This window comes from Camelina sativa, chromosome 15, assembly GCF_030686135.1.
Source record: "Camelina sativa cultivar CO46 ecotype springtype chromosome 15, ASM3068613v1".
NCBI classification, from domain to species: Eukaryota; Viridiplantae; Streptophyta; class Magnoliopsida; order Brassicales; family Brassicaceae; genus Camelina; species Camelina sativa.
In genome coordinates this window covers 10,269,658-10,288,133 of record NC_141894.1, presented here as the reverse complement: position 1 = coordinate 10,288,133, position 18,476 = coordinate 10,269,658, and the positions used below count along the sequence as shown (strand labels likewise).

The 18,476-nt window shown below is 36.9% G+C and overlaps 3 protein-coding genes and 2 pseudogenes across 3 annotated transcripts; 3 read left to right on the top strand and 2 right to left on the bottom strand.

Moving 5' to 3' along the window:
* Nucleotides 1-2,087: 2,087 nt before the first annotated feature.
* Nucleotides 2,088-3,118, bottom strand: LOC104748343 (agamous-like MADS-box protein AGL75 pseudogene; annotated as a pseudogene).
* A 1,215-nt stretch (nt 3,119-4,333) lies between these two features.
* On the top strand, nt 4,334-6,861 carry LOC147926463 (uncharacterized). Its single transcript, XM_087486843.1, has 3 exons — nt 4,334-4,472; nt 5,627-6,445; nt 6,556-6,861. The coding sequence occupies exons 1-3, from the start codon at nt 4,460-4,462 to the stop codon at nt 6,588-6,590; spliced, it is 867 nt and encodes a 288-aa protein (XP_087342969.1). The 5' UTR covers nt 4,334-4,459; the 3' UTR covers nt 6,591-6,861.
* A 5,615-nt stretch (nt 6,862-12,476) lies between these two features.
* Nucleotides 12,477-14,495, top strand: LOC104746374 (uncharacterized; annotated as a pseudogene).
* A 209-nt stretch (nt 14,496-14,704) lies between these two features.
* Nucleotides 14,705-18,361, bottom strand: LOC104746373 (vacuolar protein sorting-associated protein 9A). Its single transcript, XM_010467833.3, has 5 exons — nt 17,210-18,361; nt 16,702-16,849; nt 16,438-16,608; nt 16,165-16,344; nt 14,705-16,045 (listed from the first exon to the last, which is right to left on the bottom strand). The coding sequence occupies exons 1-5, from the start codon at nt 17,299-17,301 to the stop codon at nt 15,074-15,076; spliced, it is 1,563 nt and encodes a 520-aa protein (XP_010466135.1). The 5' UTR covers nt 17,302-18,361; the 3' UTR covers nt 14,705-15,073.
* Nucleotides 17,690-18,429, top strand: LOC104746370 (uncharacterized). Its single transcript, XM_010467830.3, has one exon. It carries the CDS (start codon nt 17,690-17,692, stop codon nt 18,326-18,328), a length of 639 nt encoding a protein of 212 aa, XP_010466132.2. The 3' UTR covers nt 18,329-18,429.
* Nucleotides 18,430-18,476: the final 47 nt, after the last annotated feature.

Here is an 18,476-nt window from a genome sequence, read left to right as displayed (position 1 = left end):
ATTATTTTTGTTGATAGTTTTCTACAAGTATCATAATTGTAAAACAAAATTGTATATTATTGCAAAATGTACTTATTTTTTTGATAAATCAACTAAAAATGTTGTTATTTTTAAGTAAAACTTATATTATATGTACTTATTTTTTTGATAAATCAACTAAAAATGTTGTTCTTTTTAAGTAAGACAACTGCATGTTAATATAACAGAAAACAAATTCAATTTGGTCAAGTTGTACCATAAAGAAAAAAGGTTTACTTAGTTGTCCAAACAAGATACTACTTAAAAAAAACAATTATGTCTGAGAACCCTCACTATCAAACCAACTCCTATTCGAATTTTTCTTTTTCTTGCGTCCATGTTTTCCCGCTGATAGAATCCTTTTTTATGAACTTTTCCTCTTGATTTCCATCTTAGTTCATTTCCGTTTGTTGCATAATATCCCCCATAATCATAAATAATGATGATCCGACGATTATTATTCATTGTTACCTGAAATACAATAAAAGATCGCATTGTCATCTATGTCATGTAAATAGTATTACCAAGTTGTACCTAGTTATACCATTTGTACTTGTATCAGGTATACCAAGTATTACCAGTTGTACCTGTATCAGGTATACCAAGTATTACCAGTTGTACATGTATCAGGTATATCAAGTATTACCAGCTGCATCCATATCTAGTATACCCAGTCATATTAGTTGTACCCGTATCAGGTATACCAAGTAATAACAGTTGTACCCTTATAAGTTGTACCAAATCTATCAGTTGTACTACATCGAAACTACTAATTTCAGAAAAAAAACCTTATGATTCAGCTCGATTGAACTGTATAAATTCACGTAGTATCAACAAAATCTAACCCATATCGACTATTATTACAATTGAGAATAAACCTATGAGCATTCAAGCTAAATCTTATTCCTAAATCTCCATACAATATACCCTAATTGTTTGTTATATTAAGGACGAACAACACAACAACAACTTTTTATATACTATAAACGAGTATAATGAAAACAAAAAGGATAACAAACCACCTCAACTTTAATCTTTAGCTTCAATCTTCTGCTTTGGGATAGGATCAGAGCTCTAATTGAATCCAGTGAAATAGAAAGGAACGTCCAGTAGAGAGTGAAAAGAGAAAAATCCCGATTGGAGGGGAGGATGCTGGTGGGATCGGGCCCGATTGGAGTTGGTGGGCTCCACATGTTTTTTCTTTTCTTTTTTATATAATTTATTTATTATTTTTCAGGGGCAACAATAATACAAATTGGTCAACAAAATGTCAAAGGGTACTTAGAATATTGGAGGGTAGCAGCGAATATGACTTTTGGTCAAAGGGTACAAGAGATAATCGTCCCTTTCTGAACGTCGGCGTTCCGATCCCGATTCTCTTCTTTCTTTGGTTCGGTTTAACTGGATCTAATTTTTGCATTTTACCGGTTCGGTCAACTAGAGTTTATTGCTCCTGCCACGTGGAAATTTAAATTTACATTAAAAGGCATTAAAAGCTGTAAACCGTAAACCAACGAAATAATTAAATTGGTTATCTTGGATAGGATTGTGTCTACTACACTTGGTTATCTTTATACTTTGCCAACGTTTACCTTCAGAAATCTGTTTGGGAGAGCTGGATGATGTATACACAAAACCTTTGAAGCTATGTTTAATTTCCGACATACACTATTATTGGTCGAAGATGGGAACAGAGGATGTTGTTAGATGCTTGTCATGATGCGTTATGCAAAATCCCATAAAAATAAAGTAAACATGTATGGAAAACTTCATTAGGCATCACAATGTTTAGCAAGAAAGAAGTAGACAAGATTGGTTGAATCAAGATACAAAACAACAACAACAACAACAAGACATAAGATTGTTACAGCTACCAAATAAAAGAGATGTTCCTAAACAAAAAGTACACAAAGTTTTTTTGCAAATTAATACATGTTGTGTTCATTCTTCAACGCTGAGAAATCCTGATTGTTGAGATTTGATGCAGAGACTGGGATCTGAGAGAGAGTATTGTCTCCATGGTTATACACAAAAAGCGACAACTGCTGGCTAGGGTTCAAAGATCGGGTTCAAAGATTCTGATCATAACCATAAACTTCATGCTGCATCAACCCGGAGTTACCCATGATACTAGACATGTTCTGATCACAAGCATAAAACTGATTCTGCATCAACTGATTCAGCCCATAGTTATTCACAGATTCTTGTACTGCTTCTGTGTTTGAGACGCAAGGATGTTGAAAGCTACTGCTATTGATGATACCCATACTAGACATGTTCTGATCATAGCCATAAAACTCCTTCTGCATCAACTGATTCATCCCAAAGGATTCTTGTACCCCTGAGTATGTTCTGTTTCTAAGACGCAAGGATGTTGAAAACTGTTGTTGGTGATGTCACTCATGCATATGTTCTGATCACAATCAGAGAGCTCCTGCTTCATTAACTGATTCTTCAGGTGAGATTCTTCAAGTAGCGCTGAGAAATCCTGACTGAGATTTGATGCAGAGACTGGGATCTGAGAGAGATTATTATCTCCATGGTTATACATAAAGAGCGAGAACTTCTGGCTAGGGTTCAAAGATTGGGTCTGATGATTCTGAGAGGATGATGAAGCTAAACTCTGATGATGATGATGATCGAGTAGTTTGTGTTTCTCGTGCGACTCAAGAAGAAATCGAAGCCTTTGTTGGGACGTAGAGAGATTGAGTTCCAAGGACTGAATCAATTGGGAGATTTGGTCGGGAGAGTAGTGATCAGAGATTGGATACTTCAATACATCCACATTCTTCTCCGGACTCGGACTCGTCTTCATCCTCTTGTTCGGATTCTCCTCAAGGAACTCAGAAAGATGTGTGCGTTTTTTGCTTCTCAATGATTCGTCTAGCCGACTGTACCTCATAGCCATGTTTCTCACCTTCTCTTTCTCGTTTGGAAACGTTTTTAGGTCTCCTTGTGGTCCGTAGTAGATAACGCACACATCAATTTCACACAAGACAGAGAGTTGTTCTGCTTTCCTAAATATGGTTAGGAGTCTATTGCTCAAACTCGTTGAAGTTAGGGAGTAAGAAGAAGACGAAGAAGACGAAGAGGGTCGCATGGTGATTCTTGGGCGTTGTGAAAAAGCAACAAAAAAAAAGATGATGAACAAATATGAAAGTGAGAAATATTTATAGAGCTAGGGTTTTAATTTTTTCACTCTCTCTCGCTCATTGCGAAAAAGGAAATTTTACTTTTTTCGTTTTCTTACACGCTCCCTTCGTTAATGAGATTAGAGATTTCCGTATCTTGCATATCTTTCATAGATTGCGTAATTAATAACTAGCCGTTGGTTTTGATTACAAAAAAAAAAAAGAAATATTTACTTGAAAAAAATCTTATGTATTCCGATTATAACAATGAGATTTTGATCTTTGATCTTCGCATATATAATTATGCCTTTGATGCACAAGCCACCACTTCTTCTTACTAGCACCCTTTACATTAACAACAACACATTGGTCAAGCTCACTTTAGGAACACAACTTTGTCTTGGTAAGTCTCCTTTGAGGCTGCTTAAGAGTCTCTTCCTCCACATGTACAGTTTGGTTTTCAGTGTGATGTGATGCTTGAGGGGTTGCCCTGAGCTCGAAGTTGAGAGAGTACACTACACACACAAACCTGAAGTCTAAGTTTTTGGTCCTTGTAGCGACTATCCATAATTGACTATCCTTGTAGCATATCATCAATGCTCTTCCTCTCAACAATAAAGTCCAGAACATATTCATCCTGTTGATACTTATGCCGAGCAATCCATATACAGTGCCCAATAGGTTCAACAACAATCCCCCAGATTCAACAACACCCACTTTTCCAGTTAATGTCTAATAAGTTGGAATCTGTTGACATCTATCCATGAAAAGCAAATGCAAACCTCAATCTTAATCTTGAATACAGAGCATATGTTATCAACTATGGATCGTGATCTGTGAATAAGAAGCTTTTGGTTAGTGTTATTAACAACAATATAGGTAGGCTATTATCATAGTTTCATAACTAAACCATAAGAAAAATCAAATAAATAAAAAACGTTGAGTACGTAGAGTTGTAAGGAATATTTCCTTTCTTCTATTATGTGGTCTTATAGTCATCCGTTTTCTATGGAATAATGTTATTCTTAATATATTTGGTAACCAATTAAATTGGTAACAAAGGAGTTTTTCCTAATCAATCTCTACTTTGATGGACGGTTGAGATTAAATCTTAAGGAAACCCTAAAGAGGAATTAGGTCCTCTCTCCGCCTATAAATATATGCCTTTACTCCATTATAAAGGCATCCCAAATAAATCTCAGAAAGACAACACAAAGAGAGAAAGTTCATAGGCAAGGGGAGAGAAACCTAATCACCTAACTAGAAGATCAGGACTTCAGGAAGCTGTCCATCAAGGAATCTCTACAACAATGAATGGAGGAGGTACTCCGCTAACCCTCCTTTATAATTCTGCCATGTGATTAATCATGTTGCTTAAAAGATCTTAGGGTTCATGTAAATTACACTTACATGTGGTATCAGAGCACGGTTATTAGCATATGGTTAATTCATTAAGTATGATAGAATTATAGATCTGAAAATATAAATCTATGTTTGAAAATTTTCGTGCATAATTCGGGTCTTAGTATGCTAAAATTATAGATCTGATAAATAAATCTATGTTTGAAAATTTTCATGCATTATTCGGGTTTCTTAAATCTCCGTGCAATATCCGAACGTCCAAAACTCGGGTCTGTGAATGAAATTTTCTCAGATTAAATTTTGTACATAATTCGGGTGTATATAATTAAAATTTTGTAGATAAAAGTTTGTGCATAATTCGGGTTTCTGTAAATTAAGTTTCTTACATATTAAAGTTCGTGCATAAATTGGCCATTTGTGAATCAAGATTTATCACAAACAATAACTTATAATAATAAAAAAAAAAAAAAAAAAAATTTGTGTGTGCAAAATTCGGGTCTCTGAGAATTAAGATTTCTCACTGACATAAATATGTGCATAATTAGGTTGTGCAAAATTCGTACGTATTAAATTTTTTTTTAATAAAATTATTCCGAATTAAAGTCTAAATAAAATTAGTCCATGCACAATCCGTACAGGATTATTTTATGAAAATTCGTATGTAATCGTTTTGTGCATAATTCGTGCAAAATTATTATATAATTAAATAAATTATTCTGTGCATAATTCGTGCCGAATATAATTACTATAAAAGTGCATAATTAGGTTTGGATATCACCACAATGACCTTATCTTATAATGATTTGCATATAAAACTATTTTTGATATATTTTTCATAATTAGCTACCCACACGTAGACTAAAATCTTAAAATATAATCAATAAATAATAATATTTGTATATGAATAGATTAAGGATATCCACAGATAACTTAGTCTAATTAATTTAATACATTATTCAATAACGTTGTGTGAATATCATGATTTTATTAAAATTATGGTGATTGCCCACAGGAACACCATGATTTATTTTCATGTTTATTCAATAATTGAAATTTATGTGTTGATTATGTTTTGAAGCCTAATTAAAAGCTTGTTGTATCTCTGAAAATTGCAGCATCTTTTCCTGATGGCATGTCATCCATGATGTCTACTGTTCCAAAACTCAATGGAACCAACTTCTCAGAATGGAAAGAGAAAGTTGAGTTCACATTAGGAGTACTAGATTTGGATTTGGCTTTTCGTGTAGATGAGCCAGGTCCACTTACAGAAACTAGTACTCAGGAAGAAAAGGTCCTCTATAATGCTTGGGAGAGATCGAACAGATTGACCATAATGTTCATGAGGATGACAGTTGCTAGTAACATCAAAACTTCACTACCACCTGGTGATAAAGCTAAAGCTTATCTTAAGACGCTAGAAGAATGGTTTAAGACTGCAGACAAATCCGTTGCAGGGAAACTTATGGCAGATCTTACAACCATGAAGCATGATGGCACAAGGTCTATGCATGAACATTGCATGGACATGATCAACCTTGCGGCTACGCTAAAGGGTTTAGGAATGAGTGTGGATGATTCATTTCTTGTCCAATTTATCCTAAACTCTTTATCTCCTCAGTATGGACCATTCAAAATTCATTACAACGCCATAGAACAAAAGTGGACGTCTAATGAATTGGCTAACAAACTGGTACAAGAGGAGTCTAGACTTAGCCGTGAAGGTATTAAAGTTGTCCATTATGCTCAGGGAGCTGTACCTAAAGCTGGGAAAAGGCATCAAGTGAGCCATAAAAGAGCACCACCCAGGATGAATGATGCTAATCAAGGTAATGAGAAGAAAAAGGCAAAGAAAGATGACAGATGCAACTTCTGCAAGAAGTCTGGACACTTTCAGAAAGATTGCACTAAAAGAAAAGAATGGTTCGAAAAGAAAGGTAACCTTTTGGGTTCCGAAAGCTTTTTTGAATCAAATTTTACTCATGTTTCTTCTAAAACTTGGTGGATTGATAGCGGTGCTAATGTACATGTAACTAATTCCTTGCAGGGATTCATTACGACCCAGAATATAAACCCAAGTGAAAACTATATATTTATGGGGAATCGAGACAAAGCGCCAGTTGAAGCTATTGGCACTTATCGTCTCATTTTGGATAGTGGATTTTGTTTGGATTTATTTCAGACTCTTTATGTACCCTCTATTTCCCGTAATTTAGTTTCATTAAGCAAACTTGATTTGGCTGGTTATAATTCAACTCAAGGAGATGGTTGTTTCAATTTATTTCTGAAATCTAATCAAATTGGTTTTGGAAAATTAGTTGATGGTCTTTATATGTTAATTTTGGCTGATCAACCTTTTGAGACACATCTCACCCTGCATGGCAATAAAGAAACTAAAAGCAAAACATGTACTAAAGACTCATACTTTTTGTGGCATAAAAAATTGGGACATATTTCCAGTGAAAGAATTAAGAGATTGGTAAAAGATGGAGTTATTCCAAATCTAGATTTTACCAACTGTAAAGAGTGTGTAGATTGCATTAAGGGTAAGCAAACTAAACACACTAAGAAAGGAGCCACAAGAAGTACACAGCTTCTTGAAATCATACATACAGATATTTGTGGACCTTTTGACGTTCCTTCTTTTGGGGGTGAAAAATATTTCATTACCTTTATTGATGATTATTCACGTTATTGTTATCTCTATCTATTGCATGAAAAGTCTCAATCTGTGGATGCTGTGCAAGCATTCATTACTGAAGTAGAGAGACAATTAGATAGAAAAGTGAAAATCATAAGATCAGATAGAGGTGGTGAATTTTATGGCAGATATGATGAAACAGGACAACATCCTGGACCTTTTGCCAAACTTCTCCAAAAATTAGGAATTGTTGCTCAGTACACAACGCCTGGTTCTCCATGGCAGAATGGTGTAGCTGAAAGGCGTAATCGTACTTATATGGGAATCGTTAGATCTATGATGAGTCATGCTAACTTACCTATATCCTTGTGGATGGATGCATTACGTACTGCAGTCTATATCTTGAACATAGTTCCTAGCAAAGCAGTTCCAAAGACTCCTTTTGAACTGTGGAAAGGCTGGAAACCCAGTCTGAAGCACCTCCAAGTTTGGGGGTGTCCAGCTGAAGCAAGAATATATAATCCACATGAAAAGAAATTGGATTTCAGAACGATCAGTGGTCACTTTATTGGTTATTCTGAGAAGTCCAAAGGATATAGATTTTACTGTCCAACCCATAGTACAAGAATAGTGGAAACCGGTAATGCCAGATTCTACGAGAATGGCGAGATTAGTGGGAGTGATAAAGTTCAAGATGTGGTCATTCAGGAAATTAGGGTTAATATTCCTTTACCCTTAGTTCCGAATGTTACTGGAAATTCTCCCATTGTTGAACAGTTAAACAATGAGGAAAATCCAGTAAATGATCATACACTCCATGAAGAAGACATCGCTAATAATGATAATGAAGCACAAGAGGAACCAGCATTAAGAAGATCTACTCGTCAGAGAAGATCTGCTATTTCCGATGACTATGTGCTTTATCAAGTAGAATCTGAAGAAGTGAATATTAAAGACCCGGTTTCTTATTCACAAGCCATTAAAGATGTTAATTCTGATAAATGGATTGATGCCATGAAGGATGAAATGAACTCTATGGCTAAAAATCAAGTCCTTGACATCGTTCAATTGCCTGAAGGACACAAACCAGTCGGGTGTAAGTGGATCTTTAAGACCAAACTTGACCGTAATGGCAACATTGAACGATATAAAGCTAGACTTGTAGCCAAAGGTTTTAATCAGAAAGAAGGTATCGATTATAATGAGACTTTTTCCCCTGTGTCGAGGAAGGACTCTCTTAGAATTATCATGGCAAAAGTAGCTGAATATGATCTCGAGTTACATCAAATGGATGTGAAAACCGCCTTTTTGAATGGAGACTTAGAAGAAGAAGTCTATATGCGTCAACCTGAAGGCTTCATAGCCGAAGGTCAGGAAGACATGGTCTGCAAACTAAATAAATCAATTTATGGACTGAAACAAGCTTCGAGGCAATGGTATCTAAAGTTTGATGAAACCATTACGAAATTCGGTTTTAAAGAAAACATTGTAGATCCATGTATTTACCTCAAGATCAGTGGGAGTAAGTTCATATTTTTGATTCTGTATGTTGATGATATTTTACTGGCCAGCAGTGATCTTGGTCTATTACATGAGACTAAGAGTTATCTCTCTAAGAACTTCGAAATGAAAGATATGGGTGAGGCATCCTACGTGATAGGAATTGAGATATTCCGTGATAGATCACTTGGAATTTTAGGATTGTCTCAGAAAGCATATATTGATAAAGTTCTTGAGAGATTTGGCATGATGACGTGTTCTTCTGGCATCGTTCCTATGCAGAAAGGGGACAAACTTGATCTTACGCAATGTCCTCGTACTGAAATGGAACGTCAAGAAATGCAAAAATATCCTTATGCATCTCTGGTGGGAAGTTTGATGTATGCACAGGTTTGCACCAGACCTGATATTAGCCACGCAGTTGGTATGCTGGGTAGATTTCAGAGTAACCCAGGACTCGCTCATTGGCAAGCTGCAAAGAAAGTTTTAAGATACTTAAAAGGAACAAGAGACTACATGCTCACATACAGAAAATCAACACATCCACAGATGGTTGCTTATTCTGATTCAGATTTTGCCGGGTGTAAAGATACTAGACACTGTACTCTTGGCTATGTGTATCTCCTCTCTGGGGGGGCCATCTCATGGAAAAGCCAGAAGTCAGAGTTGATATACACATCCACTATGGAGGCTGAGTATGTGGCATGTTATGAGGCTTCTATTCAAGCAGCATGGTTGCAGAATTTTGTCTCTGAGTTTGGGGCCTTGAGTTTTGTTGACAAGCCTTTAACTCTTTACTGTGACAATGAAGCTGCAATCTTCTTCTCTAAGCATGATAGGATATCTAAGGGAACCAAACACATGGACCTTAAATATCTATCACTGAAGCAAGATGTCAAAAGAGGAAAGATTGTCATTGAACACATAGGCACTAATGATATGGTTGCAGACATATTTACAAAAGGGCTACCTCCCAAGATTTTTCAAAAGCATGCTGAAAGTATGGGTCTTGCGGATAGTTCCTAATTATGTTGTTTGTTTTAATTAGCCTATATTTGACATTTTATTTGAGCTCTTTTTATGACTTTTGCATCTTTTACATTCTGTTCCAGTGTGCACAAACATTATTTGTTGTTGGATCTATGATAACAGAATAAGTCTTTATTTAAAGACATTAAAGGGACCATTATGATAACTCCTACTTATGTTATGGTCTAGCTAAGAAGGTAGTCAATGTAGTAGTACTTGGAAGGGATCATGTTGCTGAATGATATGCGACCGCCATGACTCCCATTGATTACTTGATTAGTCAAGACACTTATGATGACCAAATGAAAGAAATTAGTTATAACATATCATGCCGGCCTTATGATTCCTAAAAGAAAAACATTAATGGATTTACTAACGACCAAGTGGGAGACTGTAAGGAATATTTCCTTTCTCCTATTATGTGGTCTTATAGTCATCCGTTTTCTATGGAATAATGTTATTCTTAATATATTTGGTAACCAATTAAATTGGTAACAAAGGAGTTTTTCCTAATCAATCTCTACTTTGATGGACGGTTGAGATTAAATCTTAAGGAAACCCTAAAGAGGAATTAGGTCCTCTCTCCGCCTATAAATATATGCCTTTAGTCCATTATAAAGACATCCTAAATAAATCTCAGAAAGACAACACAAAGAGAGAAAGTTCATAGGCAAGGGGAGAGAAACCTAATCACCTAACTAGAAGATCAGAACTTCAGGAAGCTGTCCATCAAGGAATCTCTACAACAATGAATGGAGGAGGTACTCCGCTAACCCTCCTTTATAATTCTGCCATGTGATTAATCATGTTGCTTAAAAGATCTTAGGGTTCATGTAAATTACACTTACAAGAGTTCCACAAACCCCTTGGTGGCAAACTGTTCTCGATCATCCAGTATCAAGATCACATCATCTGCTTTCTCAAAAGCTTCTCCAAATCTAAGAGGTGGAAGGCGTGGAATTGTTGTTACTCCTTCGGTTCCATTTGATGCCAACTTTGTACACAGCACACAATAAAGAACAACCAATGCTGATTAGTAATACAGTTGCTGCTGCTGATCGTAAACATAATCTACTGAAGTGAAATGGTTACATACAGATGATGAGCAGGCTTTCATGGGATGACTCACCAAAAAGCTCTAGCGTAACTTCTGATCCTGCACGCTCTGATGCTGTGAAATCTTCCTTTCTTGTGGATGCCTCTGATTCTCTTGATACAATGTATGATATGTCCCTCATTGACATCGATCTATCTAGTTTCCCAAGCAATGTCCCCTCTGCAAGTGAAAGTGGGCCTAGATAGGAGCAGACAAGAAAGATGTAGAGAGAAACCATTAACAAGGTACAAAACATGCTCCTAATAGTTGGATTCAGATGAATCGTCTCAGGTGTGTTCTTCGTTGAAAGATGTTGTTAGTAGGAGACTACTGGAGGAATATTAGATTCAATGAAATGCAAAGGATAAAATAGCGTTGATATATCTAAATGCAAAGGATAAAATGCAAAGAAGATGCTGAATATGGTGAGTCTGAAGAGAGCGAGCTGATGATGGCCAATGCTGCTGCATGGTTTAATGAAAGATGTTGAGAATAGATGTCATTAAGAAGAGAGAAGACCAAAAAAAAAGAAAAGGAAAACACTAGTGAGGAGGTGAGTATATATTAAGCATCTCAAGTATGATCGCAGATGTTCCTTAGTTCCTAATTCAAAGGTTATCTCCTGTATTTTTAGTTATGATTTAGGCTGTAATAATGATCTTGGAAGATTCTACTGTTTGATGATTTCTCCTTTTGTTTATTGAGCAAGTTCAACGGTGGACTGTTAAAAAAAGATGTTAAGTATGTTTATAATTATAATATTTAGAAATAATGAAATTAAAAACTTTTTTGAAAAACTGTAAAATGGTATGCTCCAATGGTAGATCCTAATTTTGGATTCTTAAAATTTTCTAAAAATTATTTTGAAAAGTATAATATGTTAAGTACAATTTGGTTTGTTTAAATTTTTAAACATTTTTTAAAACATAAATTATTGCATTTCATAAAATATAAAGTTACATGATATAAAAAGCATATTAAAAAAAACTCATATCCTCCTGTTTGGGCAACCAATCTTGGAGTTCTATTTTAACTATTATAGTCTGGTTGAAAAAAAAAAAAAAAAAAAAAGCATATTAAAAGAAACCACCGTTGAACTTGCTCTTAAAACTGAAATGGGAGTAGCACTAGCATGAAGTGACCTAGCAGCTGTACTTGTACTATTGCAAACATAAACCAAGATTGGTTCAAGAATGTATATTTTTCACATTGAAAGAAAACAAAATGTGATTTTGAAAGAAAACAAAGCCAAAGAGAAAAAATTAGTGTAAGAAGTTGAAACCGACCATACGACATATATCCTGGTTCGATGTGATAACTACAATTTGATTTTGCCGTTTACATACAACTATACAAGTTAAAATTAACGGTAACATTGAGAAGCTTAAATCTGAATTAAAGAGAGACAGCCTTAATTCGTCAGATTTTAGTTGTCTCGAGTCTCACACATAGTCACATGTCGTGGATCTCAATGGTAAAAGAACCATTTCACGTGGTGTGGCGTTAATTTACATATGTATTGTTGATTAAAATTAATAATGTTAATTGTTATATCAAGTATCCTAATTAACCACTAATGAGTACCACCACTTGAATTTCGAACTCCCAAAGCAAAAATAAATAAAAAGAAACACATCACTCTCAAACGACCACAAAAGAGAGCTCAGGATTGATTTTGATTTTGGAGAGTTAAAAAATCAGCATGGAGAAAATAGAGTTACCAGTTCACGAGCATCCTTTGATACCTTTTACTGGCTTTACTCTAAGATTGTGTAGAGGTTGCGGCTCGCGAGATGATTATATTTACGGAGGCTACCGGTGCAATGAGTTGGGGTGTGAATCTTTGTTTCATAGAGAGTGCGCCGAGTCTTTATCAGAAATCAACCACTCATCTCATCCCGACCATCCTCTCAAGCTGATGACCTCAAGTTTGGAACTATCTACTTGTAGTTTATGTCCAGCTAAGTTCAGTGTTGGTTATTTCTGTTCAACATGTGATTTCAAGTTGGATTTGGCTTGTGCTAGGAGACCTCCCACAACCGTTATTCTTGAAAAGTACAATGTGCACCAACATGAACTTACACTATGTTTTGGACTTGACTTTTGTCATCCTATGCAATTTCGAAAGTGTAGAGTGTGTGACACTATACTATTTCGCGAAAAACGATATTATAGATGTTATGAGTGCAAGTTGGGGTTCCATCCGGAATGTGTGGAGTTTTATCCAGAAGCATACCACACTTCCCACCCAAAACACCCACTCAAGCTCCTTACATGTGACACAGACGAGACTCTTCAACCCAAAGACCCACTCAAGCTCCTTACATATGAAGCTCCTGATTACGCTGACAAGAAGTGCCTTCTCTGCGGGAGGCTCTTTCATGGACGACTTCATCACTGTGATGTTAGTAACTTCAGCATATGCACTCGGTGTATGAGTAATCCACCACCACTTGGTGTTTTAAGCTTAAGGACCCATGAACATCAACTTTATCTTGTTCCAAGATGTATTGATTTCACTTGCAATGCTTGTGGGACACTAGGTGACCGGAGCCCCTATTTTTGTCTTCAATGCAATTTCATGATTCATTGGGAATGTATCGACTTACCTCGCGTTATAAACATCAACCGCCACGATCATCGCATCTCTTACACAAGTCGCCTTGGTCAAGGAAAGTGGAAATGTGGAGTTTGTCGTAAAAAGGTTGATGGTTTCTACGGGGCTTATTCTTGCTCCAAGTGTACTAACTATGTTGTTCATTCAAGATGTGCTACGAGAAACGATGTATGGGACATGATCGAACTGGAAGGAACACTGGAGCCTGAGGAAGTTGCGCCATTTGAGGTGATTGATGATAACATGATAAAACACTTTAGCCATGATCATAACTTACGTATCATCAAGGATGTGGATGGGGGGAGTCTACATGAAAACACTCTTTGTCGAGCATGTGTCTTTCAGATTTGTTCAGAACCGTTCTACAGTTGTGAGCAGTGTGATTTCATTCTCCACCCAAAATGTGCTAACCTTCCTCGGAAGAAGCGGCATGTTAGCCACAACCAACCATTCACAATAGACGTGAATTCTGAATCCGAGGTTTATATGTGTGATCTTTGTCTTCAAAAATCCAGCGGTTTCAGGTACGTGTGTCAATAATATAATATAGACGTACAGTGCGGTTCAATTTCAGAACCATTTGAGCACGATAGCCATCCACATCCATTATACTACTCGGAAGGTATCAACAAGTATTGCAATTCATGTCACCAATGGACAGTTAAAGGATCCTTAAGCTGTGATGAGTGTGACTATAGTTTGGATTTCGAGTGTGCTCTTACACCGGAAAAGGTAATGAGGCATAGGTACGACGATCATCCTCTCTTCTTGTCTTATGGTGAAAGCAGCGTAGATGGAGACTATTGGTGTGAAGCATGTGAAACAAAAGTAAATTCTAAAACTTGGTTTTACACATGCAAAGATTGTGGGGTCATACTGCATATTTCCTGCGTTTTGGGAGAGTTGACGTATATTAAGCCAGGCACAATATTATCCAGATGGAACAACGAAGTAGTGGTACCCAACACGTCTGTTTGTAGAAATCTTTGCACCGGGTGTAAATCTCGATGCAAGCTTCCTTCCAATCTTCAGACTTCCACTAGGCCCGGAGTTGTTAAATGCAAGTGTGCTTCGTATTGTTTCCCAAGAACCTCTTCAGATTGATAAGGCATGTTTTAATGAATAAATACTTTGTTTCTTTGTCCATTCACGATCATTACCCATCCTTCCAACTAGAAAAACTCCTTCGCCATGTCTCTGACTTTGAAGTTTGACAGAGTCGCATTGTACCATTGTTATCAGCCTTCTCAAAACCAATAATATCACTCCGCAAATTCACTTAATCATTTGCTACTCTACTTCGTATCCAACACTTGGCAAATGCTATTCTGATTATATCCTTATGGTATATACGCAGTAGCAAATGTAAGAGTTACATATGGATTGACAAATGTTGAGGAGCCCCTCCAAAATCAAATAACAAATAAACAAAGAGTGGGCTTCAAAAACAAAACACAACTGGTGAGAGTAAAGTTACCATTCGACAGTTCTTGTTTTCCAGGAGAATGCAGATACATATAGCCTTCATCTCATACAGCTCTCTAGTTGTCCTCAAAACTCAGAGCTGCAAGAAACGAATGGGTAGTATTTTAACTATGATCTAACCTCTGCTTCCCTCTAAATGAATTCTTCCTAACTGATCCAATACAAGAGACTCTCATCACCATGACGTGTCATTCTGCTCACTCGGAAGTTTCTGCAACTGAATGTTTGGAACCAACATCTTCGTCTTCTGCAAGTTGGGAACTAGAATTGTCACCTTTTCTCTCAGGAATTTGCTTCATCAAATCAATTTCTTGGGCATTTGATTCTCCTTGCACCTTGGGATCACGTTCTTCATCCTTTCCTTGTACCAACAATGCGTCGTATTCTTCTTGTTTTACATCTGACAGCTTATCAACATCTCCCCCTGCACCCTGTAGAGCTCTAATCAAATCATCAACACTGCTGTCAGTTTCCCTTTTCATTTGAACATTTGAAGTCGATGTTGTATGATCCTCAGGTTCCTTAGACATATCAAAACCGGACAACGCTTGCAATGGTGAACTGGATGGAGCTAAAGATGTTGCATCACCCAATCCTTTGGCAAGACACACATATTTTAAAACAAGCTGTTTATAATTATCTAACAAGCCTTCAACATCTCCTATTCTCAGATCACCAGCACTGGCAAATATGTAAGGATATTCTTGAAAGATTTTGCTTGCCTCGGTATCCTTCAGAAGCGCCGCACCTTTATTTTCCAAATCTGAAATGGATTCAGCTTTCTTAATTGGTATCTCACTGTTTGGATTCAGTATTTCGTTGGCCCCAGAAAGACTATCAGACGATTTTGATTGGGAGAGATTGTTTTCCCTCTTGGGATTCTGCATTTGAGTTTTCTGAAGAGTGGACTCATCACGAGGGGGTGGCGCAGAGCCGTGGCCAGTTTGAAAAGACTGGCTTCCCATACCAGAAATTCGTACCCGTGCAGATTCCATGTTCTTTTCAAACTCAGCTTCATCCATTGAAAGGGATTTTGCATCAATATTGGAGATAAAGGACTCTGCAGAGAGTATGTTTGTGAAGAAATACGCAGCTTCACCAACAAGTTTAGATTCACGCCTATATCTTTGTATATACAACAAGTTTGAGTGAAGCTGTGGAGGGTTAGCCTGAGAAAAGAAAGTATAGAATGAGCACAAGTAGAAAGCTTCACAATCCAAACATAAACATGCGCTATCAGAAACCAGTATGCATAAATTGTTTAATCTTTCAAATATTTTCTCCATACCTTTATTGTAACATATATCAATACAGGAAGAAATTCGTCCGCTCCAGGTGCATTCCCATTTGAAGCAATTGAAGCATTCAGCAGTAAGTTATTTATAACTTTGCAACAATTAAGGATACACACAAGCTTATCACGAGGAGCTTTGTACATGTTTATCTTCTGGAGCTCCTTTTGAGCTAGCTGCCGAAAGGAGAGGATAGATTACAAGTAAGAACATTATCAGAAAGGGGGAACATTACTGCAAGATAGCTTTTGATAAAAAGATTGGCTTACCAGCCATGATGATTCATTTTGAAAAGTTGGTTGTATATCCAAACTTTCAGGAGAAATGAATTGTTGAACGAGTGACATCTTCTGAAAGAGTTTCTCATCAGCGATAACATCTTCAGTGTTTGAAGCAAAAACCCTCGTAAACAGCTTTGTCATGACATACTTCTCTAAGCCCTGTGTAAACAAAAAGGAGCAATGTGTTAAGGCACAAAGATGCAAAACAAGTCACAGAGCGAAAGAGAAAAATACTACTGATTGAATACTCACATCTCCGGCACTGTCTAATTCCTCCTCAGAACAACCAGACCAAAGTGGATGAGCCCTGAAAGCAGCCTCCATCTTGGAAAAGAACTCCTGAACCATAGCACAATCCTTCTCTGGATCTGGTGCATTGTTGGAGAATGAAACAATGAAACTGCAACATAAACTGACGACATGTTTAATGAAGTTGAAAGAAGAAAGAAGTAATGTAAATTACAAAACATCCTCAACCACTAGAGCCTACTAACAAGATCCAATTGCCCTCAAATGAAGAAGAGATAACAAAAATGATAAACTATGGTACTGCAATGGAATAAGATCTAAGCTTCAGAAATTGAAATCACAAGAAACATATGCTTCTTCAAGTTTCTAGCAAATCACCTAAATTTTTATAACGAATCATCATCATCATCATCTAGCTAACAAGTGAAAATTAACCTAAAAACGCAAAAAAAAAAATTATGGATATCTATCTAATAAAGCTAAGGTGGATCTGCATCGAAGAAAGGGGGACCTTTTAATGGATTTGACGAAATCTCCAGCGGAAGGTTTGCGCATCCGTTCGAGAAAATCATGAAGACCCAAGAAGGCGTCCGTGTTCTCCATCGCCGATCACCCGAATTAATCTCCGACGATTGACCAGCGACAACAGTGGGATAGATGAACTAGAGAGAGAAGAGTTCCGTATCGCGCTGACAAACAAAAACGACCGTCGTTTTATTAAAAAAGTTTGTGCCCATCTACTTCCCGGTTCAATTGGAGAAATTGGTTCGGTATGAACCGTTTAACCTTAAACCATCAAACCAGCTGATGGTTATTGGAATTCTGATTTTTTTATATACTTTCTATTTTTTTCTCTGATGTTCCTTTTATTATATAACCTAAACCAACCAAGCACGGACGAGACGAGAACGAGACTTGGACCAGAGGAGCGCGTGGTTTTCTGATCTCAGGTGGGATTCTCTCCGATCGGTGAATTTTGGGCACCTCGTAGATGTCGCGGAGAAATAAGCCTCGTCCTCCCTTTGGCTCTGTAGTTGTCGGTGATCCTTTTGTGATTTACCCTGAAATCACGTTACCTGATCCGAAATCTATCTCTATAGACTCGGAGTTAGTTTTGAGCTACCTTAATTTCAATAAGTTTTGGAGGAACTCGACCTATCACCTAGGCGATGGTGTTCCTAAGACAGAGGTTGAGAGTTTAGACATTGAGAGGTATTATTCAGACACGTTGAAGCCCAAAAAGAGCAAGTCTTCTTCTTTCTATGATTACCTTATTCTTAGACCTGATAACTTTCCTAAAGAACTTCTCGGAGACACTCCAAGAAAACGGCTTGTCAAGAGAGCTAAGTGGAGGCAAGATCTGCAGAAATTGGATGTTTTAGAAGAGCTTGAAGCTCGGTATCTTAAGGCTCAGGGAGAGGAAGTGAAAGAAGAAGATCTTAAGGCTCAGGGCGAGGAAGAGAAAGAAGAAGATGATGATGATGATGAAGAAGAGGAGGAATCACAAGGTGAAGAAGAATCTGATCATGGAGATTACGATCATAATCAAGACTTTGATGATGATGATGAAGACGATTATAATCAGGCGGATGGTAAAAACTCTTCCAAGGATGATAATTGGTTTTACTAGTTTTGCGTTTATGATGATTTACTTGAAAAACTTGCTTTCGTTTTGCAAAATAATCCAAAGTTTTTAAAAGAAAAAATTAAGAAACATGAACCATTTTTCAACTGTCGACCAAAAAAGTCTTAACAAGTAAATGATAGTTGAGAGATTT

What these genes read in the sequence shown, in the direction of transcription:
- LOC147926463 (XM_087486843.1), top strand. An exon ending in AGAATGGTTCGAAAAGAAAG is followed by an intron (nt 6,446 to 6,555) that starts GTAACCTTTTGG and finishes AATTCCTTGCAG; the next exon opens with GGATTCATTACGACCCAGAA.
- LOC104746370 (XM_010467830.3), top strand. Translation starts at nt 17,690, where the DNA reads ATGTCGCGGAGAAATAAGCCTCGTCCTCCCTTTGGCTCTGTAGTTGTC.
- LOC104746373 (XM_010467833.3), bottom strand. Translation starts at nt 17,301, where the DNA reads ATGGAGAACACGGACGCCTTCTTGGGTCTTCATGATTTTCTCGAACGG. An exon ending in TTCGTCAAATCCATTAAAAG is followed by an intron (nt 16,850 to 17,209) that starts GTCCCCCTTTCT and finishes TTTATGTTGCAG; the next exon opens with TTTCATTGTTTCATTCTCCA. An exon ending in AAAATGAATCATCATGGCTG is followed by an intron (nt 16,345 to 16,437) that starts GTAAGCCAATCT and finishes TCCTTTCGGCAG; the next exon opens with CTAGCTCAAAAGGAGCTCCA.